Below are 18013 nucleotides of genomic sequence, written 5' to 3' on the forward strand. Positions count from 1 at the left end.
CGGTAATCCCAGCACTTTGGGAGGCCAAGGTGGGTGAATCACAAGGTCAGCAGTTCGAGACAAGCCTGGCCAACCTGGTGAAACCCTGTCTCTACTAAGAATGCAAAAAAAAAAAAAAAAAAAAAAAAAAAAAAATCAGCTGGGTGTGGTGGCAGGCATCTGTAATCCCAGTTACTCAGGAGGCCGAGGCAGGAGAATCACTTGAACCCAGGAGGCAGAGGTTGCAGTGAGCCAAAATTGCACCATTGCACTCCAGCCCAGGTGACAGTGTGAGACTCCGTCTCAAACAAACAAACAAGAGCAAAAAGCCAGGAATAGAGTGACAATTTTGAAGAACAAGGTCTGAGGACTCAACTTAGCACATTTCAATATTTATTATAAAGCTATGGTAATGAAGGCAGTGTGGCTCCAGCACAGGAAGAAGTATGTAAGCCAATGGAACAAAACAGATCCAAGAAACATACCCATACACATGAACACCTGTGCTACACTGCAAATCACTGGAGAAAGGATTAATAAATGATGTTAGGGCAATTCATTATCTTTAAAAAACTAGATCCTTATCTCATATCATATACAGAAATCAATTTCAAGTGAAAGAAAAGACCGAAACACGAAACTTAAATGAGAGTATCTTTATGACCATGGGGAATAGAAAGACAACTTACACGAAAATGACTAATCTGATGAATTTTGACTGCATTTAACTCAATAAACTCTGTTCATATAAAAACACCATAAACAAATTGAAAAGCCAAAGTACAGCCAGGAAAAAGAGTCTTCAGAACTTCTAAGAATTAACATCCCAATGGAAAAATAGGCAAAAGAAAGTAGCAATTCACAGAAGAAGAAACCAGCATGAATAATAACTTCAAAAAGATGCTTATCCTTATCAGCAGAGACCACAAAAACATATCATTTATATTCATCAGGCTGGCAAAAATGATTAAGTTTGATAATACCAAGAATTGTTGAGGATATGGAGCAGGGGAACTTAATATGTATTCCTGGGCTGAATGCACATTGGTACAATCACTGTGTAGAGCAATATGGTGTATCTCATAAAGGTGAAGATGTGATTATCTATGACACAGCTATTTTACTGCCAACTGTATATATACTAGAGAAACTCTTGTACAAGACACAAGTCAAAGAATATTCATAGCATATTGCTATGAAATAAAAGACGGTAAATATAGGTAGCTTCAGTAATATTTGAAAAGTTTCATTCCTGGGTGATCGGTACCTAGGTATCATGCACACAATTTTTTTTTTTAACGTTAGAATGGCAGGTGAAATATTGCGAACTGGTAACAGATAAATCCAACTACTTTTACAACTTCTGGCGTCATGTACTTAGAGTGGGTGGAGATAGGTAGAGATCAAGCCACGGGGCCACACATGAGGCCCTTGACAAGTTTCTTCACAAAAACGTGCTTACTCCCATTAACCCATGAAGTGAGCGCCCCCGACTAAGTGTCTGCATATTCTTTCTCTTTCTGCAAGCCCAGCTTCACCCTGTCCCTTTGTAGTCATGACTGACAAAATAACCCTGACCTCAGGGCTCTTTCACAGACAACAGCACTGAGGAAGGCAGGGACCCTCTCTGTGAATGAAATCTACCCACTTTTCTTCAAGTCAACATCATGTCACATTTATTTTTATTAACTTTTAATGAGGCAATGTTACCTACTAGAAGACCCCATGAATTAGCACTTTTACAACAGGTAATGGATGAAACACTTTGTTTCAACTTTATTGCTTTGCATATGCCATGAAGTTATTTTTTTATTTTTATGAAGTTTAGAAAAAATAATTACTTCAAAAGTCAAAGTGATGTGTAACTATATAAATAAGTAATGGCATATTACATGCAGGCCGAATCAAAAGTTATCTCAGGAAGGTTAAGAGCCCTGCCCTCATCATGCTGAAGGCCCCCTTACTAGAGAAAGCCTTACACAGAATTAGGATGTGTGATATGATTTGACTCCAGGTCCCCACCCAAATTGCATGTTGAATTGTAATTCCCAATTGTTGGTGGAGGAACCTGGTGGGAGGTGACTGAATCACGGGAGTGGGCTTCCCCCTTGCTGTTCTCATGGTAGTGAATGACTTCTCATGAGATTTGATGGTTTAAAAGTCTGTGGCATGTAGCCCATCGCTCTCATTCTCTCTTGCTGCCATGTGAAGAAGGTGCCTGCTTCCCTTTCACCTCCCACCATGATTGTAAGTTTTCCTGAGGCCTCCTGGTCATGCTTCCTGGTAAGCTTACATAACTGTGAGTCAGTTAAACCTCTTTTCTTCATAAATTACCCAGTCTCAGGTAGTTCTTTACAGCAATGTGAGAATGGACTAATACAATGTGCATATTACTGTGGGAAGTACAGGATCAAAGGACATTCTAAAGATCCCAGAAGAATCATGTCTAACGTATGACTCTTTTTTATTAATATAAGATAAAGGAAGCTGGGGCACCTGCTCCTACTGCCAAAGTTCCTTTACTTTGCTCAGTGCTCCTTTGTCGTGGTGCCAGCCCTGAAAAGTGTGATTGCTCCTAGATCCAGCAGGAAGTGCACCACTGTCTAGATTGGGTGCCCTTGGAAATAATGAGAACTATAAAAAATAAAACAGTTGTTTGGGGCCAGAATGTTTTCTAAAAAGCTTCCAATGGGAGCTCATGTCAATTTCAGCTAAACAGCTTCAAAGCCTGTCACATATTTCTGTGCACTGGAGATGTGTTCTCTCAGTCCTTTCAAATCCTGATGAGCTCTCTAAACATTTGTTTCAAAATGTCTCTAGTTTTTCCTAATTGTTTCTGCAGTGGCTCATAGAGAGGTCTTTTTACAAGTCTTTTTGTTTCAAAATATTTATTTCTTGGAAAAAAATTTATTTTCTTGTGGGAATCTAAGTGCTTTACTTGTTTGAAAAGAACGACATAGTTCCATATTTTACTTCTACAGCTTTGCCGTATTGGTCAATCAGGAGATGATCCCTTTGACATTCAATCACAACTCTTTGATTAAATTATTGCTATCCTTAGAAAGGCTAGAGTTGATTCATTTCACAATGACTGATGGTTCCTTTTGGAATCAGCATTTATCTCATGAACGGGACCCCCTTACTTTTTAATATTTTTAACTCAGATAGTTTTAGTACTACTAGGACCTAATACAGTTCACAATTACTGGAAAACATTTTAAAATTTAATAACAGCAGCAAATCTTATGTCAAAGATTTGACTACGAAAATAACTTGCTGCTTCTCTAGAAAAGTAAAGTAGGTTTTTCAAATATACAAAATCGTGAAAAGGTGGGGCAAAGAGTTCTTTGATATGACAACAAAAATACGATCCATAAAAGAAAAAACATAGACTTCATTAACATTTGTTAATTTAGTTAATTAAATTTCAGAAAATGAAAATATATGCTAAGGGCTAAAAAATTTTTGCAAGTCACACACCTGGGTAAAGGACTTGTATCTAAAATACATAAAGGACTCTTACAACTCAATGTAAAAATAGCCAATTAAAATATGGGTAAAAGAGCTGAATAGACATTTATCCAATGAAGATATATGAATGTTCCATAAGCACAAGAAAAGATGCTTGACATAATTAGTCATCAGAGAAATGGAAATCAAACCCCAATAAGATGCCACCTTCACACATGCTCTAGGATGACTATAAGCCAGCAAACAGATAATAAAAAGTGTTGAGAATGTGGGGAAACTGGAACACTCTTACACTGCACATAGAAATGTAAAATGGTTCAGGCACACTGGAAGGTAATCTGGCAGTTCCTCAATAGGTTAAACATAGAGTTATCATGTGACCCAGCAATTCCTCCTAGATATAGACCACAGAGACATAAAAAAAAATAAAGAAAGAAATAAACAGAGAAAAAAAGAAAAAAAAAATCATTCCTTTATGGAAAGGTTCTACTTACTGAGGTTCCACTTGAGGCCTGTGGTTGTAACCTGCATACAAGGCTGTCCAACAGGAATAAGGCCACACCAATCACCCTCCATTCCAGTGTCTACATGCAATCTGTGCTTTCCCTGAAGGAGACAAGAAATGATCATTAAGAAGGGGAAGAGAGAAGGAATGTTAATGTGCACTGAAGACCTGGGCAGGATGCGTCTACAACCCTCACATGGCTTATCATACTTAATCCTCACAAAAAAATGTTTGCAATATGTGCTAAATAATCCTAGGAACTTTCACCCGACTTAATCCTAACAACAATTTTACAAAGTATCTGATATCATATTGTTAATTATGTTTCACCTATGAGAAAATTGAAGCTTGCAGAGATTAACATAGGACCACACAGATAAGGATTCCCACCTACACCTGCCAATTACAGAGACCAAACTCGCAGCAATAGGACTGTGGGTTTGAAACCTATCCTAAATGAAGGGTACCACACAAAGAGAAACACACAAAGACAGCTGCTTCTCAGCAGCCATTACAATGTATTCTTCTTTTTTTTTTTTTCTTTTTTAAGATGGAGTCTCACTCTGTTGCTGAGGCTGGAGTGCAATGTTGCAATCTCGGCTCACTGAAACCTCTGCTGCCAGGGTTCAAACAATTCTCCTGCTTCCTGAGTAGCTAGGACTACAGGCAGGCACCACCACACCCAGCTAATTTTTATATTTTTAGTAGAGATGGGGTTTCACCACATTGGCCAGGCTGGTCTCGAACTCCTGACCTCAAGTGATCCACCCACCTCGGCCTCCCAAAGTGCTGGGATTGCAGGCATGAGCCACGACACCTGGCCTTGTGTTTTGGTTTTTTTTTTCTAAAAAAGTTTTTATTTTCTTTTAGGTAAGAGCTGCCTTTATTCCTTTGTATAGAATTCCCCCCCAAGTTGATTTATATTGAATAGCTTGCCACACAAATTTGAGATTTGTTTCTTCCTACCATTCTCCATTATATAAATAATTCTCTCTGAAGACAGATATACTAAACATAATACAAATGGCCATCCCTAGATGCCAAACATAGCACACTTTTAAAATAAATGCTCAAAGAGGTAACAAAACCTTCTTTCTAATAGAAGGAGTTGATGAGGCCAGGCGCGGTGGCTCATGCCTGTAATCCCAGCACTTTGGAAGGCCGAGGCGGGCAGATCACCTGAGGTCAGGAGTTCAAGACCAGCCTGGCCAACATGGTGAAACCCCGTCTCTATAAAAATACAAAAATTAGCTGGGTATGGTGGTGGGTGCCTGTAATCCAAGCTACTCAGGAAGCTGTGGTGGAAGAATTGCTTGAACCCAGGAGGCAGAGGTTGCAGTGAGCCGAGATCGTGCCATTGCACTCCAGCCTGGGCGACAGAACGATACTCCATCTCAAAAAAAAAAAAAGGAGTTGATGAGACAGATGTTTTAGAAATTTGGATTTCCTTAGCATTACATTGGCTTCAGCAGAGAAGGAACAGGAATTGGTGATGACTTATCATGTAGGTGGATCGCCACCCAGTTTCCTGTTGAAGGGCAGTACTCTTAGGGTTCCCATCAGAAAACACAGCAATTTCAGAGGGGTTATAGGTAACCTGTAGCATTCTGGACATTGGGTGGCAGAGAGTGGAGGGCTCAAGAGAGCACCAGTGGAACAAGGAAAGGAAGATACACCTTGTCCAGATCTCTGTACTTCTGCATCTGATAACAGTGTTTCTGACAATGAGACCTGTTGTTAGAGTGAGACTTCTCCATCACTTATCAAAGAGGAATTCCTGTGTTCTTGAGCTATCTTATTTTCAGTGTGTTACAGTTACTTCTTGTCTCTTAATTGATGACTTTCTTTCCCCTGTCTGTGGCCTGCTTAATGGTTTGGCAGTGCCTAGCTGAATATGTTAGCATGTTTGGTGCTCCTAGGTGACTTCTGTTAAGAATGGCGAAGGAAAGAAGTGTTTTTTAATTTGTGATATTAACTCCCTAAGAGAGTATTCTTCAACTTGTATCGTATAATGCAAAGGAAACAGCACATATACATGCTAAGTTTTATTCTCCCAGGGAGAGGAGGGCTGTTATAAAATCCAATGATTTAAATGACATAGTAGTAAGCATGCTATATATTCATTGCCTTCCTCATTATTTTAAGAATCAACAGACCTTAAAATGTTCAGTCTGGGAATAAACTCGTTTGTGGACTTGAGAAGTCACAGATAGGCCTTAGCCCACAATCAATTAACCATGTTTTCTCTTGTTCCAAAAAGGTGCTTAGCCATATGTGAATGGTCTTTGTGTTTATAAACACGCAAATACAGTTTTTATGGTTAAATGAGAGCAGTATTTTGCTTTCCTCCTGTATCTTCAAGTCTATATGACATCTTTTGAAAATGAACAACTGTATAAAGGAATTTTTGTTCATTCCCCAGATTTCTTAATTCATAATATGTGCTAGCCTATATGTGATTTGACACAGGCAGGCATACAGGCTGACATTAAAGAACTTCCCTAAGGATTTATGCCATTACTGCAGACTAGAGGCGCATGAACTCATCATTTACTTCCATCTTCTCCCATGAATCATTTCACAGTTCCTGCTCTGGCCTCTTTTCTGAACTAAGATAACTCTTTGAAGTCAAAGGCAGTCCTGTTTAGTAAAGAAAGAACAAAAATCAATCACAGTCAGGTTGCTTTTCCAATTGTGGTTATTTCAACACATCTAACAACCTTAATAAGTATGAAATTGTAATTTAGGGAAAGGTAACACAGATGTTGCTTGGTATGTGTACTGGAAAGCATACTTATGATCATGTTCAAGACAAACAGCATAATAGTATTACTTTCCCTAGACTGTCATGTCAGGGTAGAACAAAATACACACAAATATGAAGGGGTGAGAAATTGCTGTCCCTTTGTTTTGTATTATACCTCCACTTTCCAAAGGACAATGACATAACTGAGAGAAAAGATTAAAGCTGACTCTAGATTTTGCCTTTGAAAAATACCAAACATTGACTGGGCATGGTGGCTCATGTCTGTAATCCCAGCAATTTAGGAGGCTGAGGTGGGAGGATCACTTGAGCCTAGGAGTTAGAGACAAGCCCGGAAAACATAGTGAAACCTTGTCTCTACAAAAAAAAAAAAAAGAAAAAAAAGAAAAATACTGGAGAGATATCTGAATTCTGTTTACATACCCACATCCTTAAATCCAATAACTTTGCTAAGTTTTGTGCTAAGATATTTCAGTGTGGATATCGCAAAATATACAGCAAATTAACAAGATCATTCACAAAGCACTGAACACGAACATAAACACATTAGATTTAGGGTAAAAAATTCAAGGAGAAGGTGCCAATACTAGTTTATAAAGTGGCCATGCATTCATCAAGTTGTTAATGCTGAACCTACACTCTGAGGCTAATGGCAGCCACGATTAGTGGCACACAGTTAGACCCTGTATGAATGAAACACTGCTGTAGACGGATTAAACACAAGGCCAGTCTCTGGTAGCTCATCTTTTGTTAGCTGGTCCAGGTACTTTAAAAATTTATCAACAAACACTGCAGGAAATTAAATAGCCTGCAGGAAAGAAGAGTAAAAGAAGTAGACAGAAGTATCTACATTATATTTAGCAGGAAAAAAGGTTACTTCTCCTCCACAACAGACTTTTGTGCTGGTATATTTTCATACTGTGACAGCTCACATAGCTGAAAGTCGTCACAAGATAAAGGGTCTCCCCGGTGAACTTGTAATTGTAAAACCTCAGAGTTGGAAGTCTTATATATTTTCTGTGATTCTGCTCCACGAATGTAGAATTCAAAATAAAAATGTATTGGGTTTATTTGAAATAGCCTGTATCAAATTAATGTTGCATGTATATATATTAAATTGAGGGGTGTTCCCTTTGAAAAAGCATTAATATGTTATCTACAGATAGCTTTTAGAATTTCAAATCATGTTAGAACATTTTCTAAAGTGCTTTCCATAGAATATTACTCCCAGAGTCAAACACAGATTGGAAAATTTGCTTTGTCAATTCACCTCTTGGAAATCATGACTTTTGCCAGCATATTAGATGTTCTAGGCAATCTTGCAGCAAAAACAAGTAAACAGAAACCCTGTTTACCTGAATAAGTGTTTCCCAAATTTATTTCACCGCAGAACCTTCCTCTGCTGCTCAAATATCATCTCGTAATTTCCCATGGAAGCTTCATTTCATGAAATCGACTTAGGAAAATGTTGATTGGGAATAATATTTTTCACACAACCCCCAAAACTAGCATATTTTGGTTTAATATTTCCACAGTCAGAACATTTCAAGAATATGTGTTGAACTTATTAACTTCCATTTGATTTTTGTTTTAGAAGTTAGTCAATAACCTCTGGCTGAAATCACATACGTGTTCTGACATGAGCTAGCTGTACTATTAAAGGACTAATGACAATACTCAACAGTTATCCAAAAGAAAACCTTCTTAATGTAGTTAAGTTAGTTTGTTTATTCAAAAGTCAAAAACATGTATGAAATGCCTACTGTTGTTAGAGATAGTAAATAACTCTAATGACAGGCTAATTTCCTCATCAATTGCCTCACATTGGATATTTCAAAATAAAACATGATACTGATGTCTCTGCTTTGTTATCACCTCTGCATTTATGCCTTTTTTTTTTTTTTTACAATGGATCATATCTTATCTTCACGCCTTCCTTTTATTCCAGTCAGAGAAAAACCCACTCTTGGCCTCTTCAAAAGATACAGACATTTTAAATGATGACTTCTAGAGACAATATTTATCCCAGAAGTAAGCGTTACTGACAGCAGAAACAGGACAGGTTACATTGAAAGATATATTTTGAGTTAGTGTGATCTCAGAGTTTTCAAATTACATTAGATAAATGCTTTTCTTAACATAGCATCTGATCAGGATGCCCATGCTCTCCTGTCTGCTTCTATACTGTTTCTCCATCCTTAATCCAGAGAAACATAGAAGCAAAATGCAAGCTTTACTTTTTTAATGAAAACTCCCTATGTGTTCTAAATAGCAAAGATGACTTCCTCCTGAATGCTACAATTTTAATTAGTTATGCTACAAAATGTAGCACTTTGGTACTATATTGCATCCCTCAAATAGGTTCATGTTGTATCCCTAAAAAGAATAAACTTTCTTTGAAGAACAAGAATCTAATTTTTTTTTTCTATTGGACTTACAGCACAGTGGAAGGAACATATGTATCAAATAAATACCTGATTGTTTCATTGTTTAAAGAAAACGTATTGATGAAAAGGTGTTAATATGCTTTGAAAAATCTTCTCGCAGTATCTGAGTAGATGAGGGAAGGTCCAGGTAAACTGAAAGGACTCAAGAGACAGACCCAATATTCTTTGTTAAGATCAAGCTTGCCCAACCCACGGCTCACGGGCTAAATGCAGTCCAGGACAGCTTTGAATGTTGCCCAACACAAATTCGTAAACTTTCTTAAAACATTGTGAGATATTTTTGCTATTTTTTTAAAGCTCATCAGCTATGTTAGTGTCAGTGTATTTTATGTGTGGCCCAAGACAATTATTATTCTTGCAATGTGGCCCAGGGAAGCCAAAAAATTGGACACCCCTGATCTAGATAATGTTTGCTTAACTGGATACGAGTAAACTGTACACGAATAATCATGAAGACCCTGTCACTAGTGCTCGAAATACACTTAAAATGTAATTTTATGTGTTTCTGTAAAATGAGGGCTACAATATTACCTACCTGAGTTATTTTCAGGATGAAATAACACGTTGAAGGTGCCAAGAACAGCATTTCAAGCACTCATATTATACATGTTGATTTACTTTTCTCCCTTTATCAGCTCCTCCATGTTTAATTTGAACCCACACTTTCTTTCCTTTCTGCTTTTTATTTTTTTAAAAAACCTGGACACTTTGCTCCAGTAATTTTTAAAGAAAAATAAGTGTGATTAGCCCTCATAAGACTAACATAAAATATTAGCAGAAAGAAGAGAAAAGAAAAACATTTTAATACTATACCTCCATGAAACATTAAGATACCTTTTTTTTTTTTTTTTTTTTTTTTTTGAGTCAACGTCTCAATCTGTCGCCCATGCTGGAGGTCAGTGGTGCGATCTTGGCTCACTGTAACCTCCACCCCCACCCCGGTTCAAGTGATTCTCTTGCCCCAGCCTCCTGAGTAGCTGGGGTTACAGGCGCCCAGCACCAGGCCTGGATAATTTTTTTTATTTTTAGTAGAGACGGCGTTTCACCATGTTGGTCAGGCTGGTCCTCAAACTCCTGACCTCATGATCCGCCCACCTCAGCCTCCGAAAGTGCTGGGATTACAGGCATGAACGACGGTGCCCGGCCGACATTAAGATATCTTAAGGAGAGTCATTTCTCCAATTTGTCATACAGAAGCTCTAGTTTTTAGTAAATGAATTTTTAAATAAGAGCATACTTCTTTTACTTTGTTCATCATTTTAAAAAAAGTTCTAAGAACTCCTTCTGAAGCCTAATATCTGGTCACTAAACCCAACGTGAAATTCTTCAAGTTATTTTTTGGAATTCTCAACATGAATTTAGCCAAATACTGCGATAACTCAATGTTATCTTTTTTTTTTTAGTGATAGTAATAATTTAAGTAATATTTCATTCAGATTCTAAATATACTAACGTATTTCCCACATTTTCTCATAATTGTTAAAGAGTTGATTGGAATGCTGGTACTGCAATACATATTTCAACTTTCTTCCTGTATTATTAACTGCTCCAACTTTTTTACTATAAAAGAGCTACCAAAGAGAGTCCCCTTCAATAGACAATCAGCTTCCCACAATTACTGTAAGCACAAACATTCCCTTCTACCTGAACCCCCCACCTTTTGTCAGATGAGCTATTCATCAATCCCCATGCACTTCGCTTTGATGTTATCTCAGAAGCTACAAGTCATTAAGACTGGCAGGAGAATGGAGGATAAGGGGGGAGATGGTTCAACCCTTATCCTCCAGTAGGGAGAACTACTGGAATGATCCTATTCATTATCAAACTCCAGGCAGTGTTTCTGCTAGCTGAGAATGTGGTATGGCTGATGTTCAGCATGCTTAACTGAATGTTGGGTGTCTGGTGATTTTTTTCACTCGTGTTAATAATGCTCATGGGATATTGTTAGTGTTCCTGAAGAAAGTGTGCAGGGAAAGACAACAAATTTGCATTTATTTATTTCGAAAACCAGCATGACTATCAAACTCTATAACCTGGAAGAAATAATGAGAAAGATCTAGTTAAAGAAAAAACAGGGAGAAAAATGAGTATCTTGGCCAGGCGTGGTGGCTCATGTCTGTAATCCCAGCACTTTGGGAGGCCGAGGCGGGCAGATCACTTGACATCAGGAGTTCGTGACCAGCCTGGCCAACATGGTGAAACCCTGTCTCTATTAAAAATACAAAAAAAAAAAAAAAATTAGCCAGGCGTAGTGGCAGGCGCCTGTAATCCCAGCTACTTGGGAGGCTGAGGCAAGAGAATTGCTTGAACCCGGGAGGCAGAGGTTGCAGTGCGCCGAGATCGCGCCATTGCCCTCCAGCCTGGGGGACAAGGGTGAGACTTCGTCTCAAAAAAAAAAAAAAAAAGAAAAATGAGTATCTTAGTTTATTTGGGCAACTATAATAAAACACCACAAACTGGCAGCTTATAAACAACATAAATTTACTTCTCAAATTTCTGGACCCTGGGAAGCCCAAGATCCATATGCTGGCAGATTCAGTGTCTGGTTAGCACCTGCTTGCTGGTTCATAGATGGCACCTTCTCAGTCTGTCCTCACGTGGTGAAAGTGGCAAGAGGTCTCTCTCAGGCTTCCTTTAGAAGAGTACCCATCTCATTCAAGGGTTCCATTCTCATGACCTAATCATCTCCTAAAGACCTCATATCCAAACTTGGGGTTTAGGATTTCAATATAGGAGTTTTGCACGGGGGAGGGGAGACACAAACATTCAGACCATAGCAGTGAGGAAACAATTTTTGAGTATTTGCTAGGTGCAAATATTCTGCTGGGCACTATAATTCTCATAACAACCTTGTGTGGTAGAATTACTGCTAAAATAAAGATCGTAGACTCAGGGCAGTCATGAACTTGTTCAGGATAACTCAACTAGTAACAGTAGGTGTGATATCTCAACCCAAGTATGCTGTGATCTTAAAGCCCACTTGTTTTTACTAAGTCATCATATATTTCTAGGCTCTAACTTTAAAAGCCAGTCCGGCCCATTTATCTCATTGCTTGCTTTTCCCCCATTCTTCCTTTTTGTTCCCTATATTCACTTTCCAAGTTAAGCTTTTGCATGACCTTCTCTAAAGTTTATCCTAAATAATAAATACTCGTAAAGTACATGAATGAATGTCAGTGAATGCCTATCTTCTTTGACCTCATCCATGTATCTCAATAGAATGTCCCATTCTCTTTATTTACTATGTTATCATGTCTCCATTCATTTCGCTGTTCTGTGTTGGTGACTGAATATGCGGAGGATGCAGATAAGTCTGTGTGAAACACTTACTCATGTTTTCAAAACATGCCTATTGGGTTTTCCAGAAGTTCACAAAGAATGGTTACAGCAAAATCAATAACTAGGCTATGAACAAGAAAACTGAGATACAATAGTCATTTTTTAAAAAATTCAGTACCATAAAGCAAGAACAAACAGGACAATTTTGCTTCTCCTCTCCCCCAATCTTAGAAAATATTAATGAAAAGCAGGTAGGCTTAATATTCAGATGGCACAAGTCCCAACACTCAGTTCAGATGCCACCTAATCCACTATCTTTCTCAAAATCCTTCGTTGAACTTGTAATTTGGGCTACTTGCATACCTTCTGCTCTCCACAGACACTATTTCAAGTCTAATTCCCTTACCAGAAGATAAATGCCTCAAGGAGAGAAGCAGATATTATTGATTTTTTTTTTAAACTTTGAGATGGGTTCTGGCTACATTGATCAGGCTGGCCTCAAACCCCTGGACTCATGTGATCCTCCTGCCTTAGCCTCCTGAGGAGCTGGGACTACTGGCATGTGCCACTGCACACAGATATATACATATATATATCTGTATAGTATTAAGTAAACAGTAGGAGTACAATAAATATTATGAAAAGGAAAACACTAAGCTTAGTAGTTTCCATATAACAACTCTTGACCTTCTTCATCTGCCATCTACCACCTTATTACCCCATTTATTTGTTCCCATTTACATTAAGATTCCTAGAAAGGGCTGTCTAAATTCACTGTCTCCAATTCTTCTCCTCTATTCTGTCTTTGATATAGTTTTCATATTTGTCCCTGCCCAAATCTCATGTTGAATTGTAATCTCCAATGTTGGAGGTGGGGCCTGGTGGGAGGTGACTGGATCATGAGGGTGGATTTCTCATGAATGATTTAGCACCATCCCCTTGATGCTATTCTTGTGAGAGTGAGTTCTTGTGAGATCCAGTCATTTAAAAGTGTGTGGCACCGCCCCCCACTCTCTTGCTTCTGCTTTTGCTGTGTAATGCACCTGCTCCCCCTTCACCTTCTGCCATGATTGGAAGCTTCCTGAGGCCTCCCCAGAAACAGATGCTGCTATGCTTCCTGTACAGCCTGCAGAACTTAGAGCCAATTAAACCTCTTCTTTTATAAATTACCCAGTCTCAGGGATTTCTTTATAGTGATGCAAGAATGACCTAATACTGTCTTAGAGTCATACCAAATAAGCTTTTGCCCCCATCACTCTTCCAAACTGGCTTTCACTGAGAAATCCAATAACCTCCAAGTTGCTAAATTCAATGGTCAACTATTAGTTTTTGAGTTGAACTATCAGCAGTGTTTGCAACGGGTTATCATTCTCTCTTTTTGATAAATTATCTTTACTTTGCTTCCAGAATACCACACTCTTTTGATTTTCCTCTTAACCCATGTATCTTTCACTGGCTCCTCCCCTTCTTTTCAAACTCTCAATGATGGAGGGTCTCAACTCCTTACTCTCAGCAAGATCCTCCTCCCTCATCTGCCCATATTCACACTGTGTGATCTCAATCATCTAGATGTTGTGGAATCCCAAATTTGGATCTCTAGCTCAGATTTCTCTCCCAAACTCTGCTTTTGCATGTCCAATTGCCTATTTTACATATCTTGACCTTTTACCTCAAACCCACCCCATTCACAGCTTTTGATCTCAGTTGAGAGCTACTCCATCTTTCCAACTGCTTAGGCCAAAGGATTTCTTCTTTTCCCATACCCCACATCTAACCCATAAAGAAATGTTATTGACCCTATTCTAAATAGTTTCAGAATTCCTATCACTTCCTATTACATCTCACAGTCTCATTTATTACCACCCTGTGCACTTTGCCATAATAAGGTCTCCTCTTGCCTCACCAGAGTCTGTTCCCAAACCAGCAGTTGAAAATGATCCCTTTAAAAAGTAAATCAGACCCACCTACCTCCAGGCTGACCCCTTCCCTCAAGAGAAACACTCCCAGGTTTCAGAAAGCATTCCATTTTCTTTTTCTAACTCTTGAGAAGTCTGGGGATACTATAGATTCTGTCCATGGAGTCTGAGGAAATCATTGTCATTGTTAGTGAATCCTTCTTTTGAACGTGCCTGGGTTAATCTACCCTGCATGCAGCGTGACCATTAAGAGTATTGTAAGCCAGGCGCGGTAGCTCACGCCTGTAATCCCAGCACTTTGGGACGCCAAGGTGGGCAGATCACCTGAGGTCAGGAGTTCGGGACCAGCCTGGTCAACATGGCGAAACATTGTCTCTGCTAAAAATACAAAAATTAGCCAGGCATGGTGGCAGGTGCCTGTAATTCCAGCTACTCGGAAGGCTGAGGCAGGAGAATCACTTGAACCCAGGAGACGGAGGTTGCAGTGAGTCGAGATCGTGCCACTGCACTCCAGCCTGGGTGACAAAGCAAGACTCTGTCTCAGATGGATGGATGGATGGATGGATAGATAGATAGATAGATAGACAGACAGACAGACAGACAAAGACAGACAAAGACAGACAGACAGTATTGTAGGTGCTGGAGAAAGACTTCATGGATTTCAATCCCTTTCTATCATGTCTAAGTTTCATTTTCTTTAACTACAAAACCAGAATAAAAATGTTGTTGTGGGAACTTAATGGCTTGAAACGCAAAGCCCTTAGAATAGTGCCTGCCAAAGAGTAAATGCTCCAAAAACATCTGCTATCATTATGTTTAGAAAACAAACGGATTAAATCACAGGTAACACAATTAATTACTTTTACTTTTAGAAAGTCAATGTACCCGCCTCTCATTTTGGGGATCTCGAATGTTGGGATACAGTTGTCTTCTGAAAGCAACTTGAGAAGTACTTCATAACCTACAATCTACTGTGTTTGGGCAAAAATGTCAGAATAAACACTCCTTTCAAGTTATGTAGATTACAATCTTCATTGTTATAGCGGTCTTATTTTGATACCTCTTCTATATCAGATAAGATACTTTGACATGAGAAATGTAAAAGCACTGATACTGGTGTGTGTGTGTGTGTGTGTGTGTGTGTGTGTGTGTGTTGGAGGGGAAATACATAGATTTTTATCCTTCAAGGAGGTAAAATTGTGGTAATATTTTTGAGAAAAATATGCCTTAATACAACTAAGCTTTACATTTCGGTGCTAGAAAAGATTATTGTAATGAGAGTACAGTTAAGCACACTAGGTGTGACAGGTTGGGTTAGAATTAACAACTGCTATTAAGCAGCCTTTACACTTGTCACAAACCAAGCACACTTCAGGAGAACATGATCACCCTCACCCTGGACTTGACTCAACTACCCAGTCTTCTCCCCTCTCCTGTTCATATAGGTCTGTGTGTCTGTGTTTGTTTACCACTCTCTTCCCTATTTCTCTGTGGCAATCAAGCTCCAAAACAGCGCCCAGTGAACCTTGCCTCCTGGTATTTGTGCCCTTGCATTCTCTGCACTGAATAAGCTAACCTGTATGACCAACAGGACATTGCAGAAGTGCAGGTGTATTGTAACTTCTGAAGCTAGATCATTAAAAAAAAAAACAGCTGCCCTCTTGCTTGCTATTGAAGATTACTTGCTCTGGGGGAAGCCAATCCTTATGTCATGAGGACATTCAAGCAGCCCTTTGGAGAGGTCTGTATTGAGAGGAATCCAACCTCACACCCATCACCGCCACCAGCTGGTACCAACTTGTCAGCCACATGGAATCTGATGCCTGACGCTAGGACAACCAAGCTGTACAAGACCCTAACCTTGAAATGTCCAGCTAAGACCAAATTCCTGACCCACAGAGAAGCTTTGAAAGATAATAAATGTTTATTGCTGTGTTAAGCCACCAAGTTTTGGGGCAATTTGTTACACAGCAATAGATAACTAACACACTCTCAATCTCTTGCTGTCCCTCTCCAGATGGCTCTGTCTGCACCATTTTATCTTTGTATGCCCACTGCCTTTTTTCCTTCTCATTCCTTGTGCTCTTTCTGCTTTTTTAGGCTACCATAAAACAGAAAAATCATTTTTGGTGTTTTTTTATGTGTTTGTTCAAAACAGTTCAAGGGTCTGTTTTAAAATTGTAAAAAATAAGAAGTTTTATTTATTTATTTTTGTTTCTAAAATAAAAGAAAATGACCACTTTTCCCTCCTCTTCTCTAGGGGTTATCTGGACTGTTTTTTTCCCCTGCTTATCTTTGTTTTCTCCTGGGCTATCAATCTGAGAAAGGTAATGGTGAAGTCAGAGAATAAAGGTTCCTCAACAGTTATTTAATGAAGATGGAAACGTAATCATTAAAACAGAACACTTTATGCTTAACAGCACTGTAAATGCTCAAACACACTGTGCTGTATGTGATTGCTGAAAAAGCCTACATCTGAGCAAGAATGAACCACATGTCATAATGAATTTGGCATACTGGGGAAAAAAGCATTAAAAATATTATACATTAACTATCTCTGTTCCTGTCCAAAAACCACTTATGATGTCTTCATTCAAATAAATGGTAAAATATGACCATATTGTTATACTGAATTTGATTGGACCTTGTAAAGTTTTCAAAATTGGATGGTCCAATTCCAGACACATTTCAAAAGCAACATGCTTTTGAACATGCTACCCCGTATTGTCTACTTTTCTAGTATTTTTAATACAATAAAATATTTTAGTTTTGCAGTTATCAATTTTTAGTATCCTAGAAACTCCACAATGATGAAAAAGAACAGGTGCTCACAACAAAGCAGAATTACCAACATATTTATGGCCTTATCATTTGACAGGGAAGGTCAAACCTCTCAGAGTTTATCCATAACCCTGCATCGGCTTTCAATTCTTTGAAAATTGCTCCTTGATACCCGACTTCCCTGAAATCACAGAGAGTGGCAGCCACTCTCTTAAGGTATAAATCAGATTCTAAATAACTGATAGTGCTTTTTTCCTCTAGACATGGACAAGAAAAGCACTGCATTTTCATTGCTGAATGCCAGTACTTAGAAAGACCAGTGCACCAAGGATGTTTTTAGGGCTTAATTTCTAAAGTCATCTATAAGAAACTGCCTTTGAGATTATTTTTTTTAAAAAAAGGTCCGGCTCTTGTGTGTCACTGGCATTTTAATAACCTCTCTTCTTTCATTCTCCAAATTCAAATTTAACGCAATCACAAACTTAGTGACTGTTCATCACTATAAATTCTATGACGATGTAGTTGTTCCATACTTAAGAAGATGTGGATAATTTTGGCTCACTATAATACCAGCTGATGACACAATGGCAAGTGAAAATAGTCACATAGATGCATATGCAACTAACAATTTAGAAAAAAAAAGTAAAAATAAGGACAAATAGAATAAGAGGAAAAAATCTTTTTTTTTTTTTTTTCTCTATGAGTTATCAGTAATTGCTGCAGGGCAGATTAAGAAGTAGGTCATGGGAACTCTTTATTCTAATAATTAGTAACATGATTTAAAGATATTTGGCATTTAGCAGCTCAGTCATGGTAGCTAGACATTTCTTCTGAAATGTACTGACATACCTGGTGAACAGTCTGAAAGCCA

At 38.5% G+C, this 18013-nt stretch overlaps 1 protein-coding gene across 4 annotated transcripts in view; it reads right to left on the reverse strand.

Moving 5' to 3' along the window:
- Positions 1-18013, reverse strand: part of TPK1 (thiamin pyrophosphokinase 1) — a 386905-nt gene that overhangs the window by 90415 nt on the left and 278477 nt on the right. For all 4 annotated transcript variants that reach the window (XM_024250411.3, XM_054559955.2, XM_054559957.2 and 1 more), the window contains one exon: positions 3945-4056. In XM_024250411.3, the coding sequence (XP_024106179.1) occupies positions 3945-4056 (112 nt within the window). The remainder of the gene's footprint in view (positions 1-3944; positions 4057-18013) is intronic.

Source organism: Pongo abelii, chromosome 6, assembly GCF_028885655.2.
Source record: "Pongo abelii isolate AG06213 chromosome 6, NHGRI_mPonAbe1-v2.0_pri, whole genome shotgun sequence".
Taxonomy (NCBI): Eukaryota; Metazoa; Chordata; class Mammalia; order Primates; family Hominidae; genus Pongo; species Pongo abelii.